The sequence below is a fragment of the Chanodichthys erythropterus genome, chromosome 13 (genome assembly GCF_024489055.1).
Source record: "Chanodichthys erythropterus isolate Z2021 chromosome 13, ASM2448905v1, whole genome shotgun sequence".
Lineage (NCBI taxonomy): Eukaryota > Metazoa > Chordata > Actinopteri > Cypriniformes > Xenocyprididae > Chanodichthys > Chanodichthys erythropterus.
Window position 1 is genome coordinate 16,389,538 of NC_090233.1, and position 24,194 is coordinate 16,413,731.

Sequence of the window (24,194 nt, forward strand, 5' to 3'; positions counted from 1 at the left end):
CTTTAACAGTTTATACGTTTTCGCTAAACATATATTTCCCTGTGGAGAAAATGAATTACTATTAAAATAGTTTTAGTTATGACTTGATTTAGTCTAGTTAGTATTATCGGTAACACTTTATAATAAGGTTCATTAGTTAAACATTAGTTAATGTATTAACTAACATGAACTAACACTGAGCAATACATTTGTTACTGTATTTACTAATCTTCGTTAACGTTAGTTAATGAAAATACAGTTGTTCATTGTTTGTTCATGTTAGTTCATAGTGCATTAACTAATGTTAACAAGATTTTAATAATGTATTAGTAAACATTGAAATTAACATTAACAAAGATTAATAATGCTGTATAAGTGAAGTTCATTATTAGTTCATGTTAACTAATGTAGTCAACTAATGTGAACCTTATTGTAAAGTGTTACCATTTTATGTCAAATACAATGTGATTTTTGTTTGATCGAGATCTGGCAGCAGCAGCTCATTTTTCCTCTTGGGCGAGCGATCTGCTCATAGCTTTTCCTGCCCATGAAATCCCCCATATGCCAGCAAACCAATGGAATGCGGGACAATGATTGCGATACATAACAACAGAGTGACGGCGGAAAAGCTGCTGTAGATCAGCTTACCCGGAAGCCTCTGTAAACTGGCAGATTTAAAGAAAAAATTACAGTTGTTTGGCAAATAAATAAATATATATATATTATCTCATGTTTAGGTTCAGTCATTTCACTTTAATGGCAATTAGAAGGTTATTAGTTATTGAAATGCCTTATTTTCAAAAATGTCACTTTAGTCAATTCATTGGTATTTAAAGGTGTGGTATGTAAGAATGACAGCTAGTGGTTGAAATGGGTACTGCGGTCCAAATTCAAAATATTGTTTGCCCCGCCCCCTCCTCCTCTTACTCTACGCTCAGGCGGGTTGTCAGTTTGAGGACACGCAACAGGAGCAAGCTGAATTGACATTGGAAGTCGAGGAGACTTACACTTATAATTAAGTTGATTTATGATGAGTTGATATCGTGTTTTAATATGCTCCCGTTCAGAGATTTTTAGATGGATGCTGAGGCTTTTTAGGTCATGTAGAAATCAAAAACCTCATTGGACAACAAGACAAAGTAAAACATCAGTTTCTGTCAGTTTTACAGCAGCAAAAGGAACACAGTTGTGTTTACTTGTTACTCGCGAAATCCTGTCATTGCCACTGTAACAATGGACAAAACATGATAAAAACTTGCAGCTTGGCAATTGAAAGCAGGCTCATACACACACCGTCATTCATCTTGAAATCCTATAATGAAATTTGCATCTTCCGATTGGTTCTCCTGTGGATTTAGAGGCTTTTGCTGACAAAGGGAAGTGGCATTTAGCGATTTCTGCCAACGACCAGTATTTATGAATGGGCTGACGTTGGGATTTAGCGGATTTGAAGCGAAAGTATTTGATGAACGTATACTATGTAGGGAGAACATTCGCTCAATATTATCTCATTTTTGAGGTGGCGTTTAGTGGCTTTTGCATCTAAACTCTTCATAAACGGGCCCTCGCACCAATGCCGCCAACCACCCGGTGGACGCTTAATTGAAATTTCGTAGGTTGCGCTATCGAGCCATTTTGCCACACCTAATTCTGAAACCCATCAGACGTACATCTTCACCACTTCTGATGCATTTGCAAAGTTTCATGAGTTTTCCGAGCATGTTTAGGCCCTCAAAAATGCAATTCATTTAGGAGAAGAAGAATAATTGACCAATCAATTACAATAGGGTCCTCACAATCATTGGTGCTCTGGCCCCAATTCAAGTTTTGACACTTCTACTAAAGTAGTAACAAGTACCTATAATTATCCTCCTAAACTTAACATCTGAAATCTCTAATATGTTTAGATCAGACAGCAGAAATCAATATTGCTCCAGTGTTGCATACTAATTCATTGAGAATTAGATCACTCTTGTAGCAGTATAGGCCAAGCCATGATTCACTTGACAGCTGGAACATAGAGCAGAACAGCCGAGTCACACACACACCTCTTTCTTCAGAGCCTTGTGTACAGAGCAGAGCTCCGTGAATGTGCTGTGAAAAGAGAATGGCATCCTAAAGCTCTTTGTAATGGCAACTCCCTGGATGACATCTGGACTGAGGGTGTATGTTAAAGCCAAAAGGCTCGGCTCACTCACAGAGGTTAAATCTTAAAGAAAATTAAAGTTCATTTTGCATTTCGTGGTGCACTGGGTTCAAGTGACAGCCATGAGGTGCCAGTGATGTTCATGTTCTTGTGGGTTTATAACAGTCCTGTCTGTGTATAATTATTTTAAAGGATGAAGTATACCTCTAAACTACATGACTACAACATTTAGAAGTGCAAACTAGGGAGCTACAAAAGTTTGCCTTTCGATATTTATGGGGCTCTATATAGAATATGAAAAAAGATATATTCTCTGTGGTTGGATGTAAAACAACATCTGTATATGTGGTAGCATTTTTATAGGTTACTGCATTTCTTTTTTGACATTAAGTGTGAACTAGAGAGCTGACAGGGCACCCAGAGAGGGTATTAGGCACCAAAGTTGTTTACAAAAGTTGTCCTTTTAAAATTAATATACCACTTAAATGTTCCCCAATGGTACATAATAAAATGTCCTGAAGGACCAAGGTCTAAAAAGCTTTCTGTGTCCCAAAGACTGTTGTTCAAAAAAATCTATAATTAAAATAGGACTCTCGAGAAGCTAAAAATATAAGTATGTCAAAAATGAGTCATGACTAATTTGGCACTAAAAACATCTGAGGTGATGATAGTCATAATACAGCCACCTGGACAAAGAATTCACCCATTTCCAACACCAAGGCTATTTTCAATACTTTATGAATTTAAAGTGCCAGAGCTTTGGAACTTTGAAACACCAAATGCTCTTAAAATAACAATAATAAGGTGCTGGAACTGTTGGTTTGTGTATACCAGGGCTTTCCACATTCCAGCAAAGTTCAACAACAAAGTTCAACAACAAAGTTCAACATCCCATATACACACCTGAATCATCTAATCACAGTCTGTGTCTGAAATCGCCTCTATACCCTAATACAGAGCACTATTTGAGGAGACAGCCATTTTTAATGGTGTCCATAGTGGACATTATCAAGTGCACTCATTGACCTCCATTATGCAACTAAATAATGAGTTAGCAACCGCTGTACACTCAATGGCTAGCTGCTATAGAATAACCATGGACTATGATCATCACGCTAAATAAATTCACGCATTTCGCTGGAAGATGGCGTCCGCAGCACATGCACACTCAGTGTCTGAATTCACACACTCGCTTTCATTCAAGTCTTTTAGCAGACTATATAAGTGAAGTAATGTAGGGAATAGCGACTGAGGGTGTAGGGGCAATTTCTGATACAGCCGTCTTCAGGGTAACTACAAGCTTCCAGGCAGGTGTGTTGGAGCTAAATTCTGCAAGAAGGTGGCCCTCCAGGAATAGGATTGGATATCCGTGGTGTATACTATATGACCACCTGTATTCATAGAACATTTTACAGTTTGCTTTACAAATCCTTTAACAGTTGTAGTTGCATCTGTGGACTTCAAAAAATATCCTAATTGCATACAAGCATTACCAAATTAAAAACTAGTGATAAACAAATAACTTTCTAGTATTTTGGCCCCTTTAAGATTATCAGAATTGGGTGATACCTGCATTTTTATATAATAAATTACCAGTGTCGTTCTCTACCTAGTCTAGCGTGCCCTGAGCACACTCCGTTGTACTACGCACCTGCTGCAGCTCTTGACGTAGCTCCATGCAGCTCAGCTTCAGCTTGTCTCTATCTTCATGCGCTGCTTTGAGCAGACTTTGCAACTCTGTGTTGTCACTGGCGCTCTGCACTGCCTTCAACTCAGCTACTTTCTGCCTCTCCACCTCAACCTGTGTCTTCAGACTGACATTCTCCACTCTCAAAGCCTCAGAGGATAGCCGCTGTTCCTCAGTTTTCCTCACCGCCTCATCTCTAGCAACCTTCTCGCTATCCAGATGCCCTTGAAGAAGCTCTAATTCTTCATTTAAGCTCTTCACAGCAATTTGTGCCTCCTGATTCTCCTTTTCCAGAGCTCTAAGACTCCCTGTAAGTTGCTGCTGGATGTCAACCAGCTTCTCTCTTTCGAAGCGGGAGCTCTCCACATGCTCAGCCAAACGCTGTTCAAGCTCTGCAACCCTAGAGGAACGTGAAGCCTCAGCTTCTTGACTTTGAGCTTGTTCTCTGAGCCTCTGGAGAAGGGACTCATTCTGTTGTGCCAAGAGTTCTACACGCTCCCTTTGCTGCTGTAGGGAAGTCTGTAAGAGACCATTCTCCTCCACGAGACGCTCATTTTCAGCTGTTAGCTCCTGGACAACCTGTTGCTGGTCGGCCAGCTCCTGTAGAGTGGCCTGTAGTTCTTCGGCCGTGCTGTGGTGACTCTCTTCCATCTTCTGGATGCGGTCTGTCAGGGACTGCACTGAGAGCTCCTTCACCACACAACTGGGCACAACACTCTTAATGCTGCCACTGACTGAGTTTGAAAGTGAGGGAATCTTCTCAAACTCTGAGGAGTCTGAGGAGGGTAAAGGAACGCCTTTAATATCACTACCAGATGACACAGAAGTTTTAAGGTGGCTTCCGTTTACGGCATCTGAAGTGGTATTATCTGGTAAAACCCCATTTACTGAATGCTTGCTGGAGCTGGTAAGCAGTGTTGTAGTGCTCTCTAATGTAATAAGCTTCTGCTTCAAAGCCTGATTCTCTTCCCGCAAGGTGGCCAACTCAAGCTGGAAACGTCCATTCTTCTCCCTCAGTTCCCCTACGAGCACCTGGATATCGCCAGGCTGTGCCGGTGTCTTTTCCATCTCTGAACTCCCCTCTGGTGTACCAGCCTCTGATGATGAATCCTTTCCTTTGTGTCGTTGGAGCTCCATCCGTAACTTACTGATCTCAAACTCTTTGGTTTTGGCTTCAGCCAGGAGCTCCCTCACCTGACTCTCCAGCAGAGTCTTGTCCAAAACAACAGACTCTGCTTTGGTCTTGACAGAGCCACGAGAATGCTTGGTCAACGTGGACAGGCTGGAGGTGCTGGCACTGGTGACCATCTTTTTGGATGTAGAGCTTTTCTGTTGGTCACGCAATGAGACACGTTCTCTGGAGATGCTTTGTGGGATCTCACGAGGAGCTGGGATCCCTGACTTTTTGGTTGACTGGACACCTGGGTAGAGAGGAAACAATGATATTTTGTTAGTGTTGGACATCTTAGTTGCAGCATATGCTGTACAAATTTGTTTGAGAACTACGACCACCCAAAACCATTCCTCTGGGCAACTATATCTCTTTTTTAGCACAATATTTGATATGATAAAAAATGAATGATGTTTTCGTATGACTAAGCCATACAAATTAAATAGCAATATCTTGAAACAAATAAAGAAACAACATTTTTCGAGTCTAACAAACTCATGTCCTTCATACCAGGGATATTTGACAATGTGACCATTTTTCTCATTCCACTGTACAAAGCCTGGCGTATCTGTGTGAGGGATCATTCATTTAGAGTGATGACAGGACAAAATGTGTTTTGTCCCGTCACATTCAAATGGCCACCAGGCACTGCTTCACTGCACTGTAGCCACAGCAGCACAGCAAAAACAAGAACACTGGCATCTGAGTGGCATCAGAGCGGGTGTGAGTGACATATATCCCCCCTTTACACTGTTTGTAAAATGGAGGTTAATTATTCTTTGGGAGGGCAGGCTGGTGAAAGGAATTTGTGGGTTTTGGAATAATCAGCAAATACCAACACAAAATATGCTGGACTGGGGATTGTTAAAGCTGATGCCTTACACTAATACATAGATTATTTCAGATCTACAGGGTTTTAAAAAGAAATCACTGTTTTAGAGATCAGAAATAACATGAAGCGAGCCAAATCAGTCACTGTAAAATGATGTTAATCATTGAATATTTTAATGGTTGTGATTTGATTATGAACCTATTTCATCAGAAATTGATTGTATTGTGTGAGATTTTTAAATAGAATTTCTTGGTAAAGAACAGGACAGTTAACACAACTCATTAAAAAAATGTTTGCTGAGGTAATCTAAAAATGTGCTTCATTTAGTAACTTCTAAATTAGCTGCTTGTTTTCAAAAATCTGATTTAATATTAAATACCCACCCTCTAACACTATAGTCATAGCTGAGGCCTGGAAATGTTTGGTTCGCGATGATGACGTCAAGAAGACACTGTTTTCTGTGCTGCAAATTCACTTTGCATGCACATCAAAAGGATAAGGCTTAAATTGATACGGTAAAACTGAGGCTATCAATACCGTTGGCATCACCTTCAAATACATGTGCTGAGGAAGCCTCCAGAGCTGAAATTTAAATATGGTAATAGACACGCTGTAAGCTGTAGACAAATCACAACAGACTGGGCCATCTGACCAATCAGATCAGAGTAGGCTTACAGAAACAATAACCGTTTCAGAGAAATTAGGTGATGTGCAATGTATATTAAAGTTATAAATTAAAGTGTTTGACCATGGGTGCATGTAATCCTGTTGTAGGAGACCTCCAAAACAAAATACAGCATAATAGGGGCACTTTAAGTTATATAAAATAATTAAAAAAAAAAAAAAAAAAAAAACTTTTGCACAGCAAGAACAAAAATTAAGGAGAACATTGATAATCACTATTATTACTGCTCATATTTTTATTTGAAATCCCAAACCCTATGAATTATATTTGGTGTGTAATACTGTTTGTGCTCTGGATATGAATGATACATCAAATTGTGCAGCTTGTAAAGAAGAGATGTGCAGTTAATTTTTCAAGCAATCAGACTAATAATTTTTCCTCTGGTTTACAATAAAACAGACCAAAAAAATAAATAAATCCATAGTCTTCATTGAAGTAGACTTGAAGTGGGCTCTTTTTACTAGTTAAGTCACCACCCAACTCAAATCTCAAAAGTAATTCCCTGGCAAGCACCTAGAGTGTGGTGGCATATGTGCAAAAAGACACTCAAACTGTCTTTAGAAAATGTAATAATTTAGTTTACAGAGCCATAACATCATCTCCACTTAGCCACACTGGTTGTTTAGTAGCAGTAATGTGTTTTATAAATAAAAAAATAGCAATAGAAAATAGAATTACAATACAATAACAATGAATGAAATTGTTTAGCGCTGTGGTAAGGTGAAGCATTGCATGGGAAATGTGATGGTACAGTTTAGGGTGGCAAAGACTGATTTTAGAGAAAGCATGATAAATTTGATTGAGCTCCCTCTCTCATATAACACTGAAAGGATTGTTCTGAGTGACTGGATATAGATATTCAGATTCAGATTAATGTATTTAAGTTTTCCGTCCCTATCTCAGAGCTGTAAGTGAATGAAACACTCCACTGGGATAGGCTGTGCTGGGACCAGAGATGCTATAAATCTATAATCTACCACTCTCACACACATAGATTCATCAAAGACAGAACCAGGACACACACTCCTGCATTATACATTAACACTTTCATCTTCAGCAACATCATAACTTCTCAGAATTGCTTCTTTTTATTGCTTCTTACTTCTTAATAAAATATTGGGTTTTAGCGGCACAGGGACATCACATCACCAGAATTGCTTCTTATAGAGTAAGAGCATTTTAGATGTAGCCTATGACCCCCAACCCCCAGCCCCCCATGTCAGGGAACGCCAAGAATGCACACAATAGACAAGTTTCAGTCAAGAACAGATAGTACAACCTGCCATGATTGACTTCTGAAGTTATTTGTTATTAGTAAAGTTGTTGATTCTGAACAACTACAAATAGGCAAGACAACTAATTTGACATGTTGACTAGTTATTGTGTTCTTTTGTCCAGTATACATGCATATATGCAACTTAGGAACTAAATGCAACTTCATTACATCTGAATATATGGTCTGCTGGTGTTGGGTGATTCAAAGGGTGAATTTATAACTCTTGTTAGTTGGCAAAGAGGTTACAAATCTACTGCTGGTTCACTCAAGCGGTTAAATAGAACAAAAAAGCTGGATTATGCCAGAAATTGATTAATGACCACACAAAAGAACCTTAATTCTTGTGCAAGACAAGCTTTTCCTGACTCTAAATGTATCTGTGTTTGGCTGTCCTCATGCTTGAATGACTATGAAAACTTCCTATTTTTAGCCTTTGGAAGGGGAGAGAAAAAAGAAGAAAAACAAAAAGAGTGACAGAGAAAGCAAGACAGAGATGCTGTGGGACTGAGAATGTAAACATCAAGCTAATGCATTTGCAAAAAAGACTAATTGTGTGATGAAAGAGGCGACAATGAAGGTTTGAGAAAAAAACAAACAGAGAGAGAGTCCTTACTGAAAGCAGTACTTCAGCTTTGTGTAGAAGATCAGACTGTGGAAGATATACAGGTCTGAGTCATCTGTCCATCCTCAATCTTGAAAACCACAAGACAAGGTCTGTATTGTCCTACTTCCACTAAGCGGAGGCTGTTACTGGTACATGGAGTAAATAAAATCGGACACTTTATTCAGAGACAAATATATTCAACATCACAATGAATGGGGTTTTGGTTTCCATAGTGCCAGTAATGAATTCACTCTAATTTGAGTTGGTTTAGTGCATAAACATAACTCAAAGAAAGAGCTCACTGTTGGCTGAGCTGCAATGTGAGGGAAGCTAATATAATCATCTAAGAATTATGTTGTCAAAAAGAGAAGCCAATGAAAGCCAAGACCAACAGTTCTGAATGCAATAATACCACCATTAAAAGCAATTGTTATCTGAAAGGGGAATGGTTCATCTTAACACTAAGTAACATTACCAAAAAACATTATACTTGAAAAAAAAAAACAAACAAAAAAAACAAACAAACAAAAAAAAAAAAAAACCGTTTTCAGTCTAAATAAAATGTTTCACTGCATTATGTGGACAGCACATTCAATCATCTGCAGGTAATTGTGGATCAAGTTTTACAGAAATAATAATCACAAGACTGGACAACTTTGATGGAGTGCATCATAAAATGACCCTGGAGTAATTAACTGCAATGTGTTGAAAGATAAGTAAGCAAAGTCTTGGGCAATCAGCTGTCATGGCATTAGGTATCAGCAGTGTGATGACCAAATCACAGGGATGATCAGAGATGTATTCATAAGATGGGTAAAGAATCCTCAGAAATTCATTTTAAATGGCTAATAAAAAACCTTATCCTCAGGGCTGGACTAATGTTTTCCAAGCAAATGTACTGTATGTAGTAGCAACCGCTTAAAAACAATTCCTGGTTCTCTGCCACATCTTCCTGTTGTCCAGCTAGTAAATGAGATGGGCATATTGTGGCTGGTTGTAAACATGTAGATGTAGCCAGAGAGCCCTGCTGACATTCCACTCCACATCCTGCATGCAGGGGAAAACGGAATCAATGACTTTCCATGTGCGTCAGAACAGTGACATACTTTGGCCATCCTGAATGGTGAGAGCGTCCATGGAAAGAGAAGTAAAAGCCTTTTATAATCTTCATATCACTATGCCAGTCAGGGTGACACCAAAATCTAAGTAGTCTGAGAAAGTGTCCAAAGGACCTTAAAAGCATACCAACCTCTTGAATGAAAGTGTGGTTATAAAGAATTGCATGATTAATAGAAATATACATTAAAATATTTAAAGTTCTCAAACAATGTGTTAAAGTGAAAGTGTCATGCTTTGCACCACAGATAACTTGCAGACTTTAAAAATCTCCTTGTCTTGTCAAAGCAGGATATTACATAATGTGGAGGTGTTTGCAATGATATGCGGTTAGGCCTAGAACCACATTATGTACAGTAAAAGGATCTGGTCCTTTTACATATGTGAAATTTAACACTGTAAACCCTGACATATGAAATAATAGAGTATAAAAATAGAAATGAAAGTTTATTGAACCTTTTGACAAAATCTAAAAAAAAGGTTTGCATGTATGTTTTTGTAGAATATTATATTTGATACATCAGACTTTTATGGCTCATATGATATAGGAGAAATTGGAGCTTATACTCGAGGAGGGGAAAAAACCCCACCTCAATTTTATATACAGGTCCAAACTAAGCAAAAATATGTAATTTGGTGCAGTTGTTGTTATTTATATAGACAAAAAGTCAGATGAAATTCCAATAGCTGTAATGTAAATCAATTAAATGTTTATAACAGTATAGCAGATTTACATAAAGTGCATTAAAATATCAGTTGTCACTCTTTATACAGCAATTTTTGGTCTTATTAATCTATTACTGGCAAAGACCATCTTTGTGAGTGAGTCAGTCAGTCCCAAAGACTTTTAAATTGAATGGGACTGAAACAAGATTGTAAACAATGATTTTATTTTTACTTTAAACAACATCTTACAAGACACAACTGACATGCATTGACTAGCGCTGTCATGGGAAATCCCCTTAAATGTTAAAAGGACAAAGGTAATGCACTTGCTTAGTCAGTCTCTCTCTCATAGTACTCTACTCAGTGTTCCTTCATTACAAGTTGTAAAGTTACATTTTAGAGTAAGTAACAGAGGCTTGGGCTCAACTGTTAAACTGTCAATCTGTGGCGGAAGAAAGTAGTGTGTCACAAAAGAGGTTAAAGACACTCGATTGTTTCTTATTTACATAATTGTATCATCGAACTGTTGTATAAATGAAATATCACACTTGCAGCCGTGCAATATGGCTCTATATCAGCACAGCTGTGATTACCTACAGTCAAATCACAACCGTGCTGACATAGAGTGATATTGCAAGGCTGATGTTGTGATGTGGCTTATATATCACCCAATAATGCAGTATGTAAGCAGACCCCCACTGTTTTCTTCAGAGCTACTAGATGAATTGAACTCATTCCATAATTGAATTGAATGAATACAGTTATTGAACCACACTGAATCAACACAAATGATTTCAACTGAACAATGACACTACTGTCTTTCTATAGCTGCTTTTAAATTACAGCAGAATTGAATTCTGTTTGCATCATTCATCATTATTTACCTGTTTATTACTGTAAAGCTGAAACAATCTGTATTGTGTAAAGTGCTATATATGTAAAGGTGACTTGACTTGATGTGAATGATTTTTTAAAAACAAATAATGTAAATAATTAAATGAACCTTAGTGGCTTTAGTCCAGCAAGTGTTCATCTTTAAATATTACAAATATATAAGTTATTTGTGTTGTTTACTTATAAAAAACTGTAAAGATTTCACAGAAAAAGGACACATGTACCACAACTTGAAAGTGAACATTTTTACAATTATTATAAGTTTGATTGTATAACTTCAGAGCAGTGTAGGGATTGCCATTTGGCTCTAGAAAAGAATGAAGTTTATGTATCGTATGCAGTAATGAGGATTGCTGTGGTTGTCCAATATGCATTCATCACATAATGTGGTTTGTGGTTACTTTTCATGATTAAAATGTAATTATACAAATATTTTAACCACGCTGATTATCCATAAAATATATATATATATATAAATAAAAAAATAAAAATAGGACAAGTATTTAAAATCCATAAAAGGCTCTATTACTTGCACCTATTACCTTCCCTTCAGCATAGACTTCATGTTGTCCTTGTTGGGAAAACTTCCTATACTTTCTGGTCTAATGTATTACATACCAATGTTCTGTGCAATCAGCTGATGGACCTTTACTGCTTTCTCCTTCATGAACCAAATGCATTTTAAGCCGTCAACTTGGATACTGAGTCAGCTGTTTGATTCTACTTGGATGCTTGCCCCAGTCTTGTCATTTGACAGTATGTTGTCTCCATTTACTGCACTGCATGACCTCACGCTTTGGTCAGCTTAGCTGTATGGTAAAATTTTGCATAAATTCTTTAAACAGAATCAGTATCAGATTAAATGAGAAAAAGCAAGTGAGTACACAGTGCTTCTGTCTTAATTTACGTTGGTCTAAGGAAGGACAGCTAACCGAGGTGGAAACAGGGCTGTATTAAATCTGGGCAATTTGTAGTTACAGGGAAATGTGGATTGTGTAGCTTAGTATGCCACTAGTGGCCAGAAGTCCACTGACCTACCACTTACCTTTCTACCACTTACCTTTCTTTCTAAGATCTGAAGTGGCATAAAATGATGTATGGACACTGAGCTAAGCTGCCTTGATGAGAACATTTTAGCACTTGGTTCAGACATACTTGGTTCAAACCCAATAAAAATGCACCAACTTATTCTGGGAAAGGAAAAAACAAGCCAAATATAGCTCTGGAATAATTTTTCTTCAGAAACAAAAAGACCGAAAATATTAAGAGAGCATTTATGTACACTAAATTTTGATTTCATTCCATTTCTATTTTGAGATATTTCTGCTATGTGCATAATATTTCTGAAGCATCTCCAGTAATATTAAGACTGCCCATTTCCACTTGGAATGGAAGAAAAAAGAACTTCATGTGCATTGGGACAGATCTGACCACGAACTTGACTTATGTAGAACTTTAACCTCATCTGCTGATAGCAGAGGTAAGTTCTTGCAACCTTGCCCAGAGAAAGACAGGAAAATACCAACTAAGCAGCTTCAATGGGTGCGTCAAGCTATCCTGTCTGTTGACTGTGAAAGCTTTTTAACACCATCACTTTAATGTTTCATGACAGGAAACAAATGACTTCTGTAATGGACAAATAAATTCAAAGGTGCCTATCTATAGATCTGCAAGCTAAGTGTTTTATAATTATTTGATTATATCATGGTGATCTTATCTTGTCTTGTCTTTGCAAACATAATAAATGATACTGCATCACTTTATATGATCTAGCTGCACATATATACTTTTACTTGTGTATGTGCTGGGATACAACACCCGTAGTCTAACAGGACAGAGAAGTAATTCAAACATGACACACCTGAGCTGGCAAACATACAGTGTGTACAAGAGAGTATGTTTACTACAGTAAATAAAACTCTAATATCAGCAAAAGAAAAATGAAAAAGGAAAAACAAAGAAAAAAAACAATACAAAGAAAAAGACAGAAACACATTAGCTACATTTCCATCCACCTATTTTTATGTGCATTTTGGGATATTGCATAAAAAACGCTGAATGGAAACACCAAGATGCGCATAAATTCTAAAAATCAAGTCAGATAAAAAATTTTATCCGATAAGAAAACATGTGCATAAACTACACATTTACATTCACACGGAAACACATTTACTGAATAAATTCCACGATGCACATCAAAAAAGACATCTGAAATGCTGTTTTGGTCATTCAATGCTGTTTTTGAAATGCCTGAGCAAAATCTGTTGTCAAAGTGGTCTTACACGACTGCTGTATAAAGAGTGACAACTGATATTTTAATGCACTTTATGTAAATAATCTGCTATACTGTTATAAACATTTAATTTATTTACATTACAGCTATTGGAATTTCATCTGACTTTTTGTCTATATAAATATCAACAACTGCACCAAATTACATATTTTTGCTTAGTTTGGACCTGTAAATAAAATTGAGGTGGGGTTTTTCCCCTCCTCGAGTATAAGCTCCAATTTCTCCTATATCATATGAGCCATAAAGTCTGATGTATCAAATATAATACTCTACAAAAACATACATGCAAACCTTTTTGGACTTTTTTTTTTTTTTTTGATTTTGTCAAAAGGTTCAATAAACTTTCATTTCTATTTTTTTACTCTATTATTTCATATGTCAGGGTTTACAGAGTTAATTGGAGTAGTAGCACAAGCTACGTTTACATGGACACGTTTACATGATTGGATTGAAAATCCAAAACTGGAAAGTACTCTGAAAGAGCAATGGAGTAGAAATGCAGTAATGATGTACGACGCACGGAACGAGCTGTTGTTGTTGAATGAAGTGTCATAACTGTCGTGTCACTCTAAAGTTCTTCTTTCACCCGTGTCTATGAAGTGGAGCAGGACAATATCCCGTTAGTCTTTGTTTCGGACTCTCATCCACAAACACCTTGTTTTGGGCACAGGAAGGGGCATTTTTACTGCTTGATAAATATAAGCAGCATGGCACAAAACTTCATGTTTTTGTAGTTTCATAAATTAGCACCCGAAATAGAAAAATATTACGTCTACTCTTTAAAACAAAGGAAAAAAGCAATGTAGGAGAATGTAGATGCTTTTGACATATAAACACGCACACCAACCCGATCACTTTATTTAGCGGCCAGGTAAAACCTAGGTTCGGATTCATCAAATCGGAATGAATTCATTCCAGCATTCATTTTCAGCATCATTACTCCAGTCTTCATTGTCATATGATCATTCAGATATCACTACAATATGCTGAATTTGATGCTCAAGAAACATTTCTCATTATTATCAATCTTAAAACAGTTAATATTTTGTGTGGAAATGGTGATTTTTTGTTTGTTTTGTTTAAAAGAAAGAAAGTTCAATTTAAGTAACAATGGGTGACAGGTAACAATATAAACTGTCACTTTTGATGCATCCTTGCTGAATAAAAGCATTCTTTTCTTTTCTTTCCATTTTTTTTTTAAGAAATACATCTTTCTACCATGGGAGAAATTCAAGCTTGCAGTACCACCATTGTTGTGCAATAATTATTCAATTATTTTGTCTTTTTAATTACGTTTTTTCTTTCTTTCTTTTTTTTCATCTTTTTTTTTTCATCAAATTGATATATGAGCAATATATTGGAGATGATTGTGGAGATGACTGTAGACTTTAGGAGAAACACCTCAGCATTACCCCCACTCACCACCATTAACAGCACTGTGGAGTCATTCAGGACCTGAAGTGGGACAATCATATTTGCTCTACTGCAAAAAAGGCCCAGCAGAGATTCTACATCTTTCACCAGCTGAAGAAGTTCAACCTGCCACAGGAGCTGCTGATGCAGTTCTACTTTGCAGTCACTGAGTCTGAGCCTCTGCACTTCCATAATTGTCTGGTTTGGCTCAGCTACAAAATCAGACACCAGAAGACTACAGAGGACGGTTCGGACTTCTAAGAGGATTATTGGTGTTTCCCTGCCCACCCTCCAAGAAATGTATACTCACATCCAAATCACTTTCTCTTTGATCTGCTGCCTTCTGGCCGGTGCTACAAAGTGCTGAGATCCGAAACAGCCAGGCACAAGAAAAGTTTCTTCCCCCAGGCAATCTACCTCATGAACAGTTAAATATTCTCCCCACTCAGCAATAAGTGCAATACCACTTATATTTATTTGACAATAACCTACCTCTTTTTATTCCATTCCATGTAAATTCTAATCTGCTGTATATACTGTATATGCACACCTGTATATACAAATTTGTCTATTTTTGTTATATATATATCTATATATATATATATATATATATATATATATATATATCTATATATATATATATATATATATATATATATATATATATATATATATATCCCATATCTCTCTTTATTCTTTCTTTATTTATTTTTTTTACCTAATTACCTTTATCTGTGTACTGTTGCTGTAACTGTGTACTGGAAGCTTCTTCTGTCACCAAAACAAATTCCTTGTGTGTGCAAACATACTTGGCAATAAAGCTCTTTCTGATTCTAATTTCTGATATTGACATATGAGATTAATTTCATTCATTAATCAGCACAAAATTGATTTTATTTCAATTTGCAATTTCAATTGACAGCCCTTGTTTGCATCCATTTGGCTGCAGCAGGAAAGTGTCACTTTTAACCGTGAGAAAGAAAACCTGCTGAAGTGAGGGCAGAGCTGTGCCCTTGAGCACAACAGCAGGTCACCACCCTTTTACAGGTGAAGCACTTTGCATAATCTCCCCATTAATCACACCTCTCTGCACACAGGACACAGAGGCTCATTCAGTGAATAGCTTATAAGACTGGAACTAATTTACCTCACACACTGTATATACTGCACATAATAATACATCTACATGAAAATCTTGAAGAGCATTGTTTATTTAATTTATATGTTTGTTCTGTTGTATTCATTTGTGCTAGTACTCGTAATTTGATTATTTATTACTATTTTATTAATTGTTGTTTATTTATATAACAATATTTAAAATTTAAGTGAGCTAATCTTGTAGATTTTGGTGTCATAACCTTATTTATTAAGGTTACATGTATCAAAAACAACAAAAACAATAACTTGGCTTATTTCATAGGCCCATTTTCTTTTTTGTTACTTTATACATTTTTTAAATTTGAACCACTGGCCCGACTGGGCCAGTAGAAAAAATCCTTAGTGTTGTGCCCTGCCCTTAAAGGGGTGATTCAGTGTTTTTTTTTTTTTTTTTCTAGGCTTGATTGTGTTTTGGGGGCACAGTTTAACATGTCTTAATGCATCGTTTTTTTTGAAAACGCTGTATTTTTCATATATTTTATCTTTATTCTACACCTCTGTTTCCACTTTCATATGAACGGCTCATTTGACTTCCTGCTTCTATGAAGCCACTCCCTCCGAAATACGCAATGTGCTCAGATTGTTCAGCAGGTTGGTACCTGGCCCATTGTATCATGATTCGCTGAAGCGTCCGGAAACGCCACGCCCCTTTAGTTAGCGCTTCAGAGGAAATGTAAATAATAGCGCCTATATTGCTGTATCAAATCGAGTCGAGTCAGACCCAGATGAAGAGAGTAAAGCAGAACCTCTGCAATCGCGGGTTTTAAAGGACGTTTATGAATGGTATTTCATTTTGTATTTGTGTCAAAGTGTTTAGATATGCTGTCACTGTTGTTTGTTAGTTTTTAATATACAGTTTTATCCTGATTAAAGCTTAACTGTAGCCAAATACATGAATGAGTAGTCACATTTTTGTAAAGGTACCGTTTAATTTATAGCATGAACAACTGTTTGTCTATGAACACAGACGTTTGTTGGTGTCTGTTGCACTAGAACTTAGCTAACTGGCTAGCAAAAATGAGTTGCTCTTTGTATATGTCCTTGATGCATTAAAAATAGCAACAGAACTATAACATTACGTTTAAAAGACATGTACAAACAATAAAACGTACTTACAGTTTGAAGCCAATAAACAGCAGCTTCTGCTTTTAAAGTAGGAACTGTTTCATCTTTCAGTAATAGCCTTTGTGCAAATCCAGCATTGAACTCGTGTAGATTCTGGAAACTGTCTTCAGCACCTCATCCAGTGTAGAAAATATCACAGATTATAATGGGTTCTATTATGTTTTGACGCGTCGCGTCACGCAGCTCGCGTTCAGTGTAAACAACTCTTCCGCTTCCATTATACTGCACCACATGGCCTCGCCCACTTTGTTGCTTGTTCCCGTGGGCAGTGTTTATGTTAATAGCAAGGGTTTATGATGTTATCAACCCGGGGAGAAGCTTGTTGTAGTCCAAACCGGCTGTTTTTGTAGGAAATAAACTGCCATATCTTTAAAAGACAATATCTCCGTTTGCATTGAACTTTCAGTGCTGTAACTTTGCAGATACTGTTTATGCTTAAGCAGCAACATTACACACTAACTAAAGTTAAAAAAGTGAAATCGCATGTAACCACCCCTTTAATGAAATGAAGAAGACTAAACAAGCTAATCGTTGACACAAAGCCTGTTGGCCTGAGCTGGAGAAGAAAGTTCACGGCTTCTCAAATAGTTCAGCTGCACTCTTAGCCCGGATTTTATATTTACTTAAACTATATAATTACAATATACTTAAAATATTGAAGTTTGATTGCATTACTTATAAAATATAAGTATATTAAATTGTGGATGTAATTAGAATGTGTTAATAAATTTAAGTTAAATGCACTTAAATTATTAAGTTTTTCTCTTGACCACGCCTCTTACACATTGGTTTACGGCAGGTAATGACGCCATTTTGTCGTGGTGTGTGTGAATTCAAGGAGCTGTTGATGAGAAGTTGGAACATTTGTTTTGGCAAGTTCTACAGACATTTTTTTTCCAAACATTTGCCTTTTTATCGTTTCCCCCCCCTGAGAAACTATTTGTGAGCAGTGAAAATCGTTTGTTAAAGTTTAAACGACTTTTTTCTCCGGCTAGCTAGTGTTCTCTCGCGTGCGGTGGATCACCATGCATGAACCCCTGATCGGCGAGTTCGACGCGTGTTATTTCGTCGTTTGTTTCTTTTTCACACGAGGAGCTGTTGTTGGGCGTGTAAACTTAGTTTGAACCTCTGGCTGTCGGCGAACGCCGCGGCCGCACCCGCGCTCCCAGCAGAGGAGGGAGGATGAAGCGCGAAAATGGTGAGTGCAATAATTTAACGACCGTGTTTTATTTCGACACGGCTATTGATTGAACGATTAAGTTAAAGTTAATTAACGAGTTGAAAACAAAAACAGATGGATATACTGTTTTATTTAGGTTCATAGCTTTCTTAACAACAGACTATCTTGTTTTGTGTTGCAGGTCAAGAAGAGATGCTTTGGATTAGAAGTGTAAGTATTGCCCTTATAACTGTGAAAAAGCTCAGCTATTTAAACATTATAGGCTCAAACAATGAAGTTATACAAGAACAGAACAATTTCCTTGTTTACATCTGGAACATATACATGTACATTTATATCACATGTTATGCACAATATAAAACTCCATATCAGCTGTGTGCCATGTGGGTTTACTGAGACCAGTTCTTTGGCTGATTATTTTATTAATCTGCATACTGCACAGTGCACAATTACATGTAAACCATCAAATCAGGTGCCATAATCAAGACTTTAACTTTAATGTTTGCTCCTCACAGAAAAGTTGTCAATGACGAGCCTGACTTCAGCCTGATGGTACTTCAATGGCCAGCTCTTTCTACAGTAAACCAGGTATGTATTGATGCATGGAGTATTTGACAATACCATTATCTGATGCATTATTATATGATAATGTCTTTCTCGATCTTTGTCTTCCTCTACTAGGTTGCAGCAGACAAGGACTCATACAGGCAAACTTCAGTGAGAATCGTCTGTGTTGATCTATAAAGTGCTCAGCTAAACCCATCATGAGTGAAGATCGTCATGGAAGGATGTTTGGTGATGGATGAACCGACCAACCTCAGGACTTCTGTGTCCTTTTTTCTGACTGATTTATGCCCTGCAACTGGACTACCCTAACTGTATGAAAAATACTTTATATTTTATTCAGCAGGTAATGCTCAACCTAGGAAAATGTGAGCTGGCACCTAAAATGGAATACTGCCACTATTGTGAACTCAGGAGTGTGAACAAACCATATAGTTTTGATGCAATTTGTTGTGATTCTGAGATAGACTATTTATGTGCTTAACAATAAGCTGATTTGTTAAAACTATTTTTTTCACGTTTTATAAGGAAATGTTTTCAGGACATAAAATGTTGTATTTGGAATTGAATTAAAATAAAACAAAATTGAATTAATGTACCTTTTATTTGCTTTTTTTCTTAATTTTGTGGTAAAATAGAAGTTGCTATAAATTAATTTGCTTAGTACATTGAACTTAACTGTACTATGTGTAATAACTACAAAGTAATTAATATTACAAAACATTTTAAGTTAAATGAACTTGAATTTTTAAGTTCACATTACTTAATCATTACTTTTTTAGGGCAACCAGTTTCCTCATTTTTTTTTAAAGTAAATTCAACTTATCCGGGCTAACAGTGTGCCGGCAGAGATGGCTCCACTATAAAATAAAGTTACATCACTGTGCACATTCACATTTGTTTCATAAATGTATTTAGGTTTGGCGTTTATAATAAATATTGTTTATATGAACACAACTATAAGTTATGTTATGCACTGGTATTTTATATTATGAATGTAATAATAAAATCGGACTTTCACGCCGATGAGACTTTCTGGAAAATACAGTACCTACTGGACAAGAAAAGTTGAAGGTGGAAATAAAGATTTTTGGAGTGTTTTACAAGAAAATACTATTTCAGTTTTTCTTCTTCAAAATTTGGATACCCCATTAGAGGAAAACCTGAAGAAAAATCATCTTTTAAACCCTAACACTATCTTTAAAGAAGAACATCTTTATAAAAGTGTTAAAATAACTAGATGTGCTTAAAACAAGTATCATGTTTACTCCCACACACAGATGAACCATCAACACTGTAGCTGTTCTCTTTGTAGTGAACGGGCATTTCGAGTCCAGAAATCCAGACCAAAATTCCATTTCCTTCTGTTGTTCTCAAAAATAACTCTCCCTGCTGACAAGTAGATACTGCACACTTAAAGACTGATGAGCTGGACAAAGAAAACAAACAGTGCTGTTGTTATAATGACCAGCATTGCTGTGTTAAAATCAAAACACTTTCCGCTCAACAGAACACTTGGCATCAAAGTTCAGTATTACACAGACCCTAAAACATGTGGACAATATGAACCTAGCTGGAGCTCTCATCAGTCCTTTTTTGTTCATGCATTTGCTGTATTTTCCTCCAGTTTTTCACTATTTTTCTAACCCACCCCGATGGACAAACAGCATACAGGGTACAGGCTGGTGCTTTTTATTTCAGATCTGAAAATAACCTCACTGTTGGGCCATATTTGAATGAGAGGGTCATCTGAATAGCTGCTGAGCACAGGCACCATTTCATTCTCCGCTCAGCTTACTGCAAAATAACACCCTATTGCTTTGCTGGAACATCCCACATTGCTGCAATTAAACATCCAATCTGTCTACTTACAGATACACATGAATAGAATAAAGTTTAAAAGACACATTCCGTTTATGAGAAAATAAAGAAGAAGAAGAAAAAAAAAACGGAAAAAGAATGTCATGTATTTTTGGGATAGTCGCTTTTGACTTCCGTCCTTGGTATATCTCAGCTGTAGCAGAAGGGAATGTCTGAAAAAAGAAAAATGAGATTCCACTTCCAATGAACCACCTCATTCTCACAACATGAAGCCAAACACCAGCTCTGACTCAGAGACTGTAACCTAAGCTAACCTTAAAAGAGTATTTCTGCTGTGAAGATTACTAGGTTTTGAGTCTCTTCTCTCTCACTGGATCCAGGGGTTGGGGGTCTTCTATAAAAGAAAATCTGATGGCTTTAAAAATTCAAAGAAAAAAGATGTACAGTTTTGCATGAATCCAAATATTATGGTCCAATGTAGGTGTAATCATTAGACAGAAAAAACCCACTTTATTTTAATTGTCTTTAACTACTACACTGTAAAAAAAATCCAACTTGCAAAAAGTTTTAACAACTATTATCTATTAGTTAACTGGACAATAAAACTAAAAAAAGTTGACTTAAGTGGAAATAAGTTGGTTCAAAAATTGTCTAACCAACTTGATTTGAACTGTTGACTGGATATACACACGTAAGTTTACAAGCACACATGTTGGTTTGGTGGTTGGAGCATGCGCACTGTAACATGCAGACGTTGGAGCTCACATGGAATGATAGCGCCATTGATCGTCAGTCAAACGTGCAGCAGGAGATCACAATAAACTTCATCTTTTAAAACTTCGTTTAAAGTAAGTATCTTTATTGATTTTATTTATTAGATTGTTAAAATGTTTGTAAAACATAAGTGTAATCATTAAGCATTGTTTGTGACATGTGATCTAACAAATATAACTTCATGTTTTGCAATCCTGGCTATATTTACCAGTTAACAGAAATAATGTGTAGATTTGTTATATAGACTTAACTCAAAATGTAATCGTGTTGTTAATTACATAACAGAAAAAGCATGATAAAGTGGACTAGTTAGATTAACCGTCTACATATCGCACACAAAAGACTCAACGGAAATGGATATGAATCCATAATCAGTGTATGTGGCGTGAAGCTACAAATGTCTTGTTCTTAATGGGTTTATTGTCTTTTGTCGTGTCGCTATCATGTCCAGCGTAGACATGGTGTAAGACTCAGTGTAATGCGCTTAAAACTCTTCTTTTACAAGGGGCGCAATATGATTTATTAGGGCCAAAGCCAAAGGCTGAAGGCCCTATTGTTTTACCTAGGAAAATATTTTTTTCAGATTATTCGGGCATTTTTGGGGCCCTTAACATGTTTGGAAAACGCATGCTTTGGAATTTGATATACTCCTAGACGATTAATCCGATCACCACCAAACTCGTCAGCTTGAAATCAAGACATTGAGGATGCTAAATTGTGAGCGGATTTTTGATGTATCGAATTTGGCCGTGGCGAGGCAACGAATTTATGGCGAGAAAAGGGAAACAGGAAATATGTTATAACATCAGCATACATTGATTGTAATTTATGAAACTTCACCTGTGTGTTCGTTATAGGATACTGATCACATGGATGTGACTATTGTGAGTCAAAATTATAGCACCACCAATTGGCAGCAGGAAGTGTGTCACTTTCAAAATGCTTTGAGATCACCCTCTTTTTTTTACCCGTTTTGTTTCAAACTTCATCAGAATAATGTTAAAACATGGCAGATGTAGACCTGTGAAAAGAATTGTGATATCTCAAACACTGTTGCCATGGCAACGCATCAAACTTTAATTTTTGTTTTGGGTGCTTTTGAGATGCTTAGCATGCTTCAAATTGGATGAAACTTGATACAAACATCAAAGATGTCAACCAGTAGACATGGACAAAACCGTAGAAACAGGTGGGGAGGAGGGCCTCTATAGAGTCATCTTTTGACAAATGTGGGGGGGGGGGTTAGTTTAAACTTACATTATTAGTTTGATAATTAGGTTAATTCAAATATAAAAACACACTGCAAAAGATAACTTCACACTCATTTGAAATTTAACTATGACACTATATCACTATTGGTACAGGACTAGTTTTCAAAATGTTTGAGTTATAATAATTATTTTTTACAATTAAAATTATTTTTAAAATTTAAAAATTCAAATTCAAATTATTCAAATAAAATCTTTAAGTAAATTTCACAAGATTATAAAAGTGTCTGTTTAAAACAAACTTGCATAAGTGAGTAGAAAAATCTAGACAAATACCTTACTATTACCTGAGACTGACATTAAAATGGTCTTTGCAGGTTCTGTGATTTGGCTTTATTTATTAATTTTTTCATTTTATTTTTTTATCTTATACCACACATATTAAAATTAAATGAAAGCATGCTTTTGGTGCATAAGATTGGTGCACAAACAACAGCTCAGGGAGGTCAAAAAAACATGAAAAGAAGTGTGAGGATTATTGACCTTATTCCTGACTAGCCTACTGTGTTTCGAATTATGGATTCCACTACCGGTTTGGGGAACATCTAGCCTGGGTGCCAGCCCGAACCCCGCCCACAACATTTTTTGGACGGGAAGTTCGGTCTGGACTCGACCCATTGTGGAGTAACTATGCTCGGCTCCCAGAAGGCCGAGCCAATCAAATTGCCAGGGCGGGCTTTAATCGATGATGGACAGGTTATCTGCGGTTACGTAACCACCCACGTCATCAAAGAGCTTGGGGAGTTTGATTGACAAGCGATCTAACCAATCAGAACGCCGCATCCGCCATTTTGTCCAACAAAGCAGTCAGGAGTTAGAAGACTTACATCGGTGGAGTTAAACTTGAAAAATTGTACATATTGACGTCTTTCCGCGTTTGAAACAATATTCATTCTCATGTTCATTCATGTTTATTTGATACTATAAATGGACTAGTAGGAAGAGATGATCGGTTCACGAGCCTCTTGAGCTGAGGCGCTACAGCAATCTGTCACGATCATGGTCACAACACATTAAAGAGCCACAAAACGGTTTTTATTGTTTGAATTTTTTTAATAACTACACAGTTTGAAAGCTGGGACTTTGTTTAATATCATAAGTAACCTGCTCTGTCTCGTCTGTCGATGTGTTGTCAGTTTCTTCTTTGCTCCGCGATGTATTTTCCACTCTGTGTGGCGTGACAGCACCACGGCTTGTCGGACAAAGCAACAGTAACTAAGGGGGACGAGTCTTTGCAAAAGGTCAATTAGTTTACAACAATGATGGCTGTTGAAGAACTGAGATATGTAGATTCCGCCATCGCGTCCATTCAAAAAGACAAACTTATTTCAAATCATAAGGTTGCCCTACAAATAAAGCTTATCTGTCAGCTTGACTGAATGAGCTGTCAATTTTTCTTTCATGTTTTATTTTCAGACTTGGTATTGCAACATAACATGTTATAACAAGGATATCTATGGCAAGAGTAGAATAATGTCATCTCATTGTGCCAAGTTTAAAAATAAAACGCATTACTGCATTCATAGAGTCTATCACTGACTG

General features: G+C 36.7%; 1 protein-coding gene across 1 annotated transcript in view; it reads right to left on the bottom strand.

The window, feature by feature from the left end:
* The window catches only part of specc1 (sperm antigen with calponin homology and coiled-coil domains 1), a 185,711-nt gene that overhangs the window by 15,084 nt on the left and 146,433 nt on the right, over positions 1-24,194 (bottom strand). Inside the window, exon 4 of the mRNA XM_067407929.1 lies at positions 3,777-5,233. Within this exon, the coding sequence (XP_067264030.1) occupies positions 3,777-5,233 (1,457 nt within the window). The remainder of the gene's footprint in view (positions 1-3,776; positions 5,234-24,194) is intronic.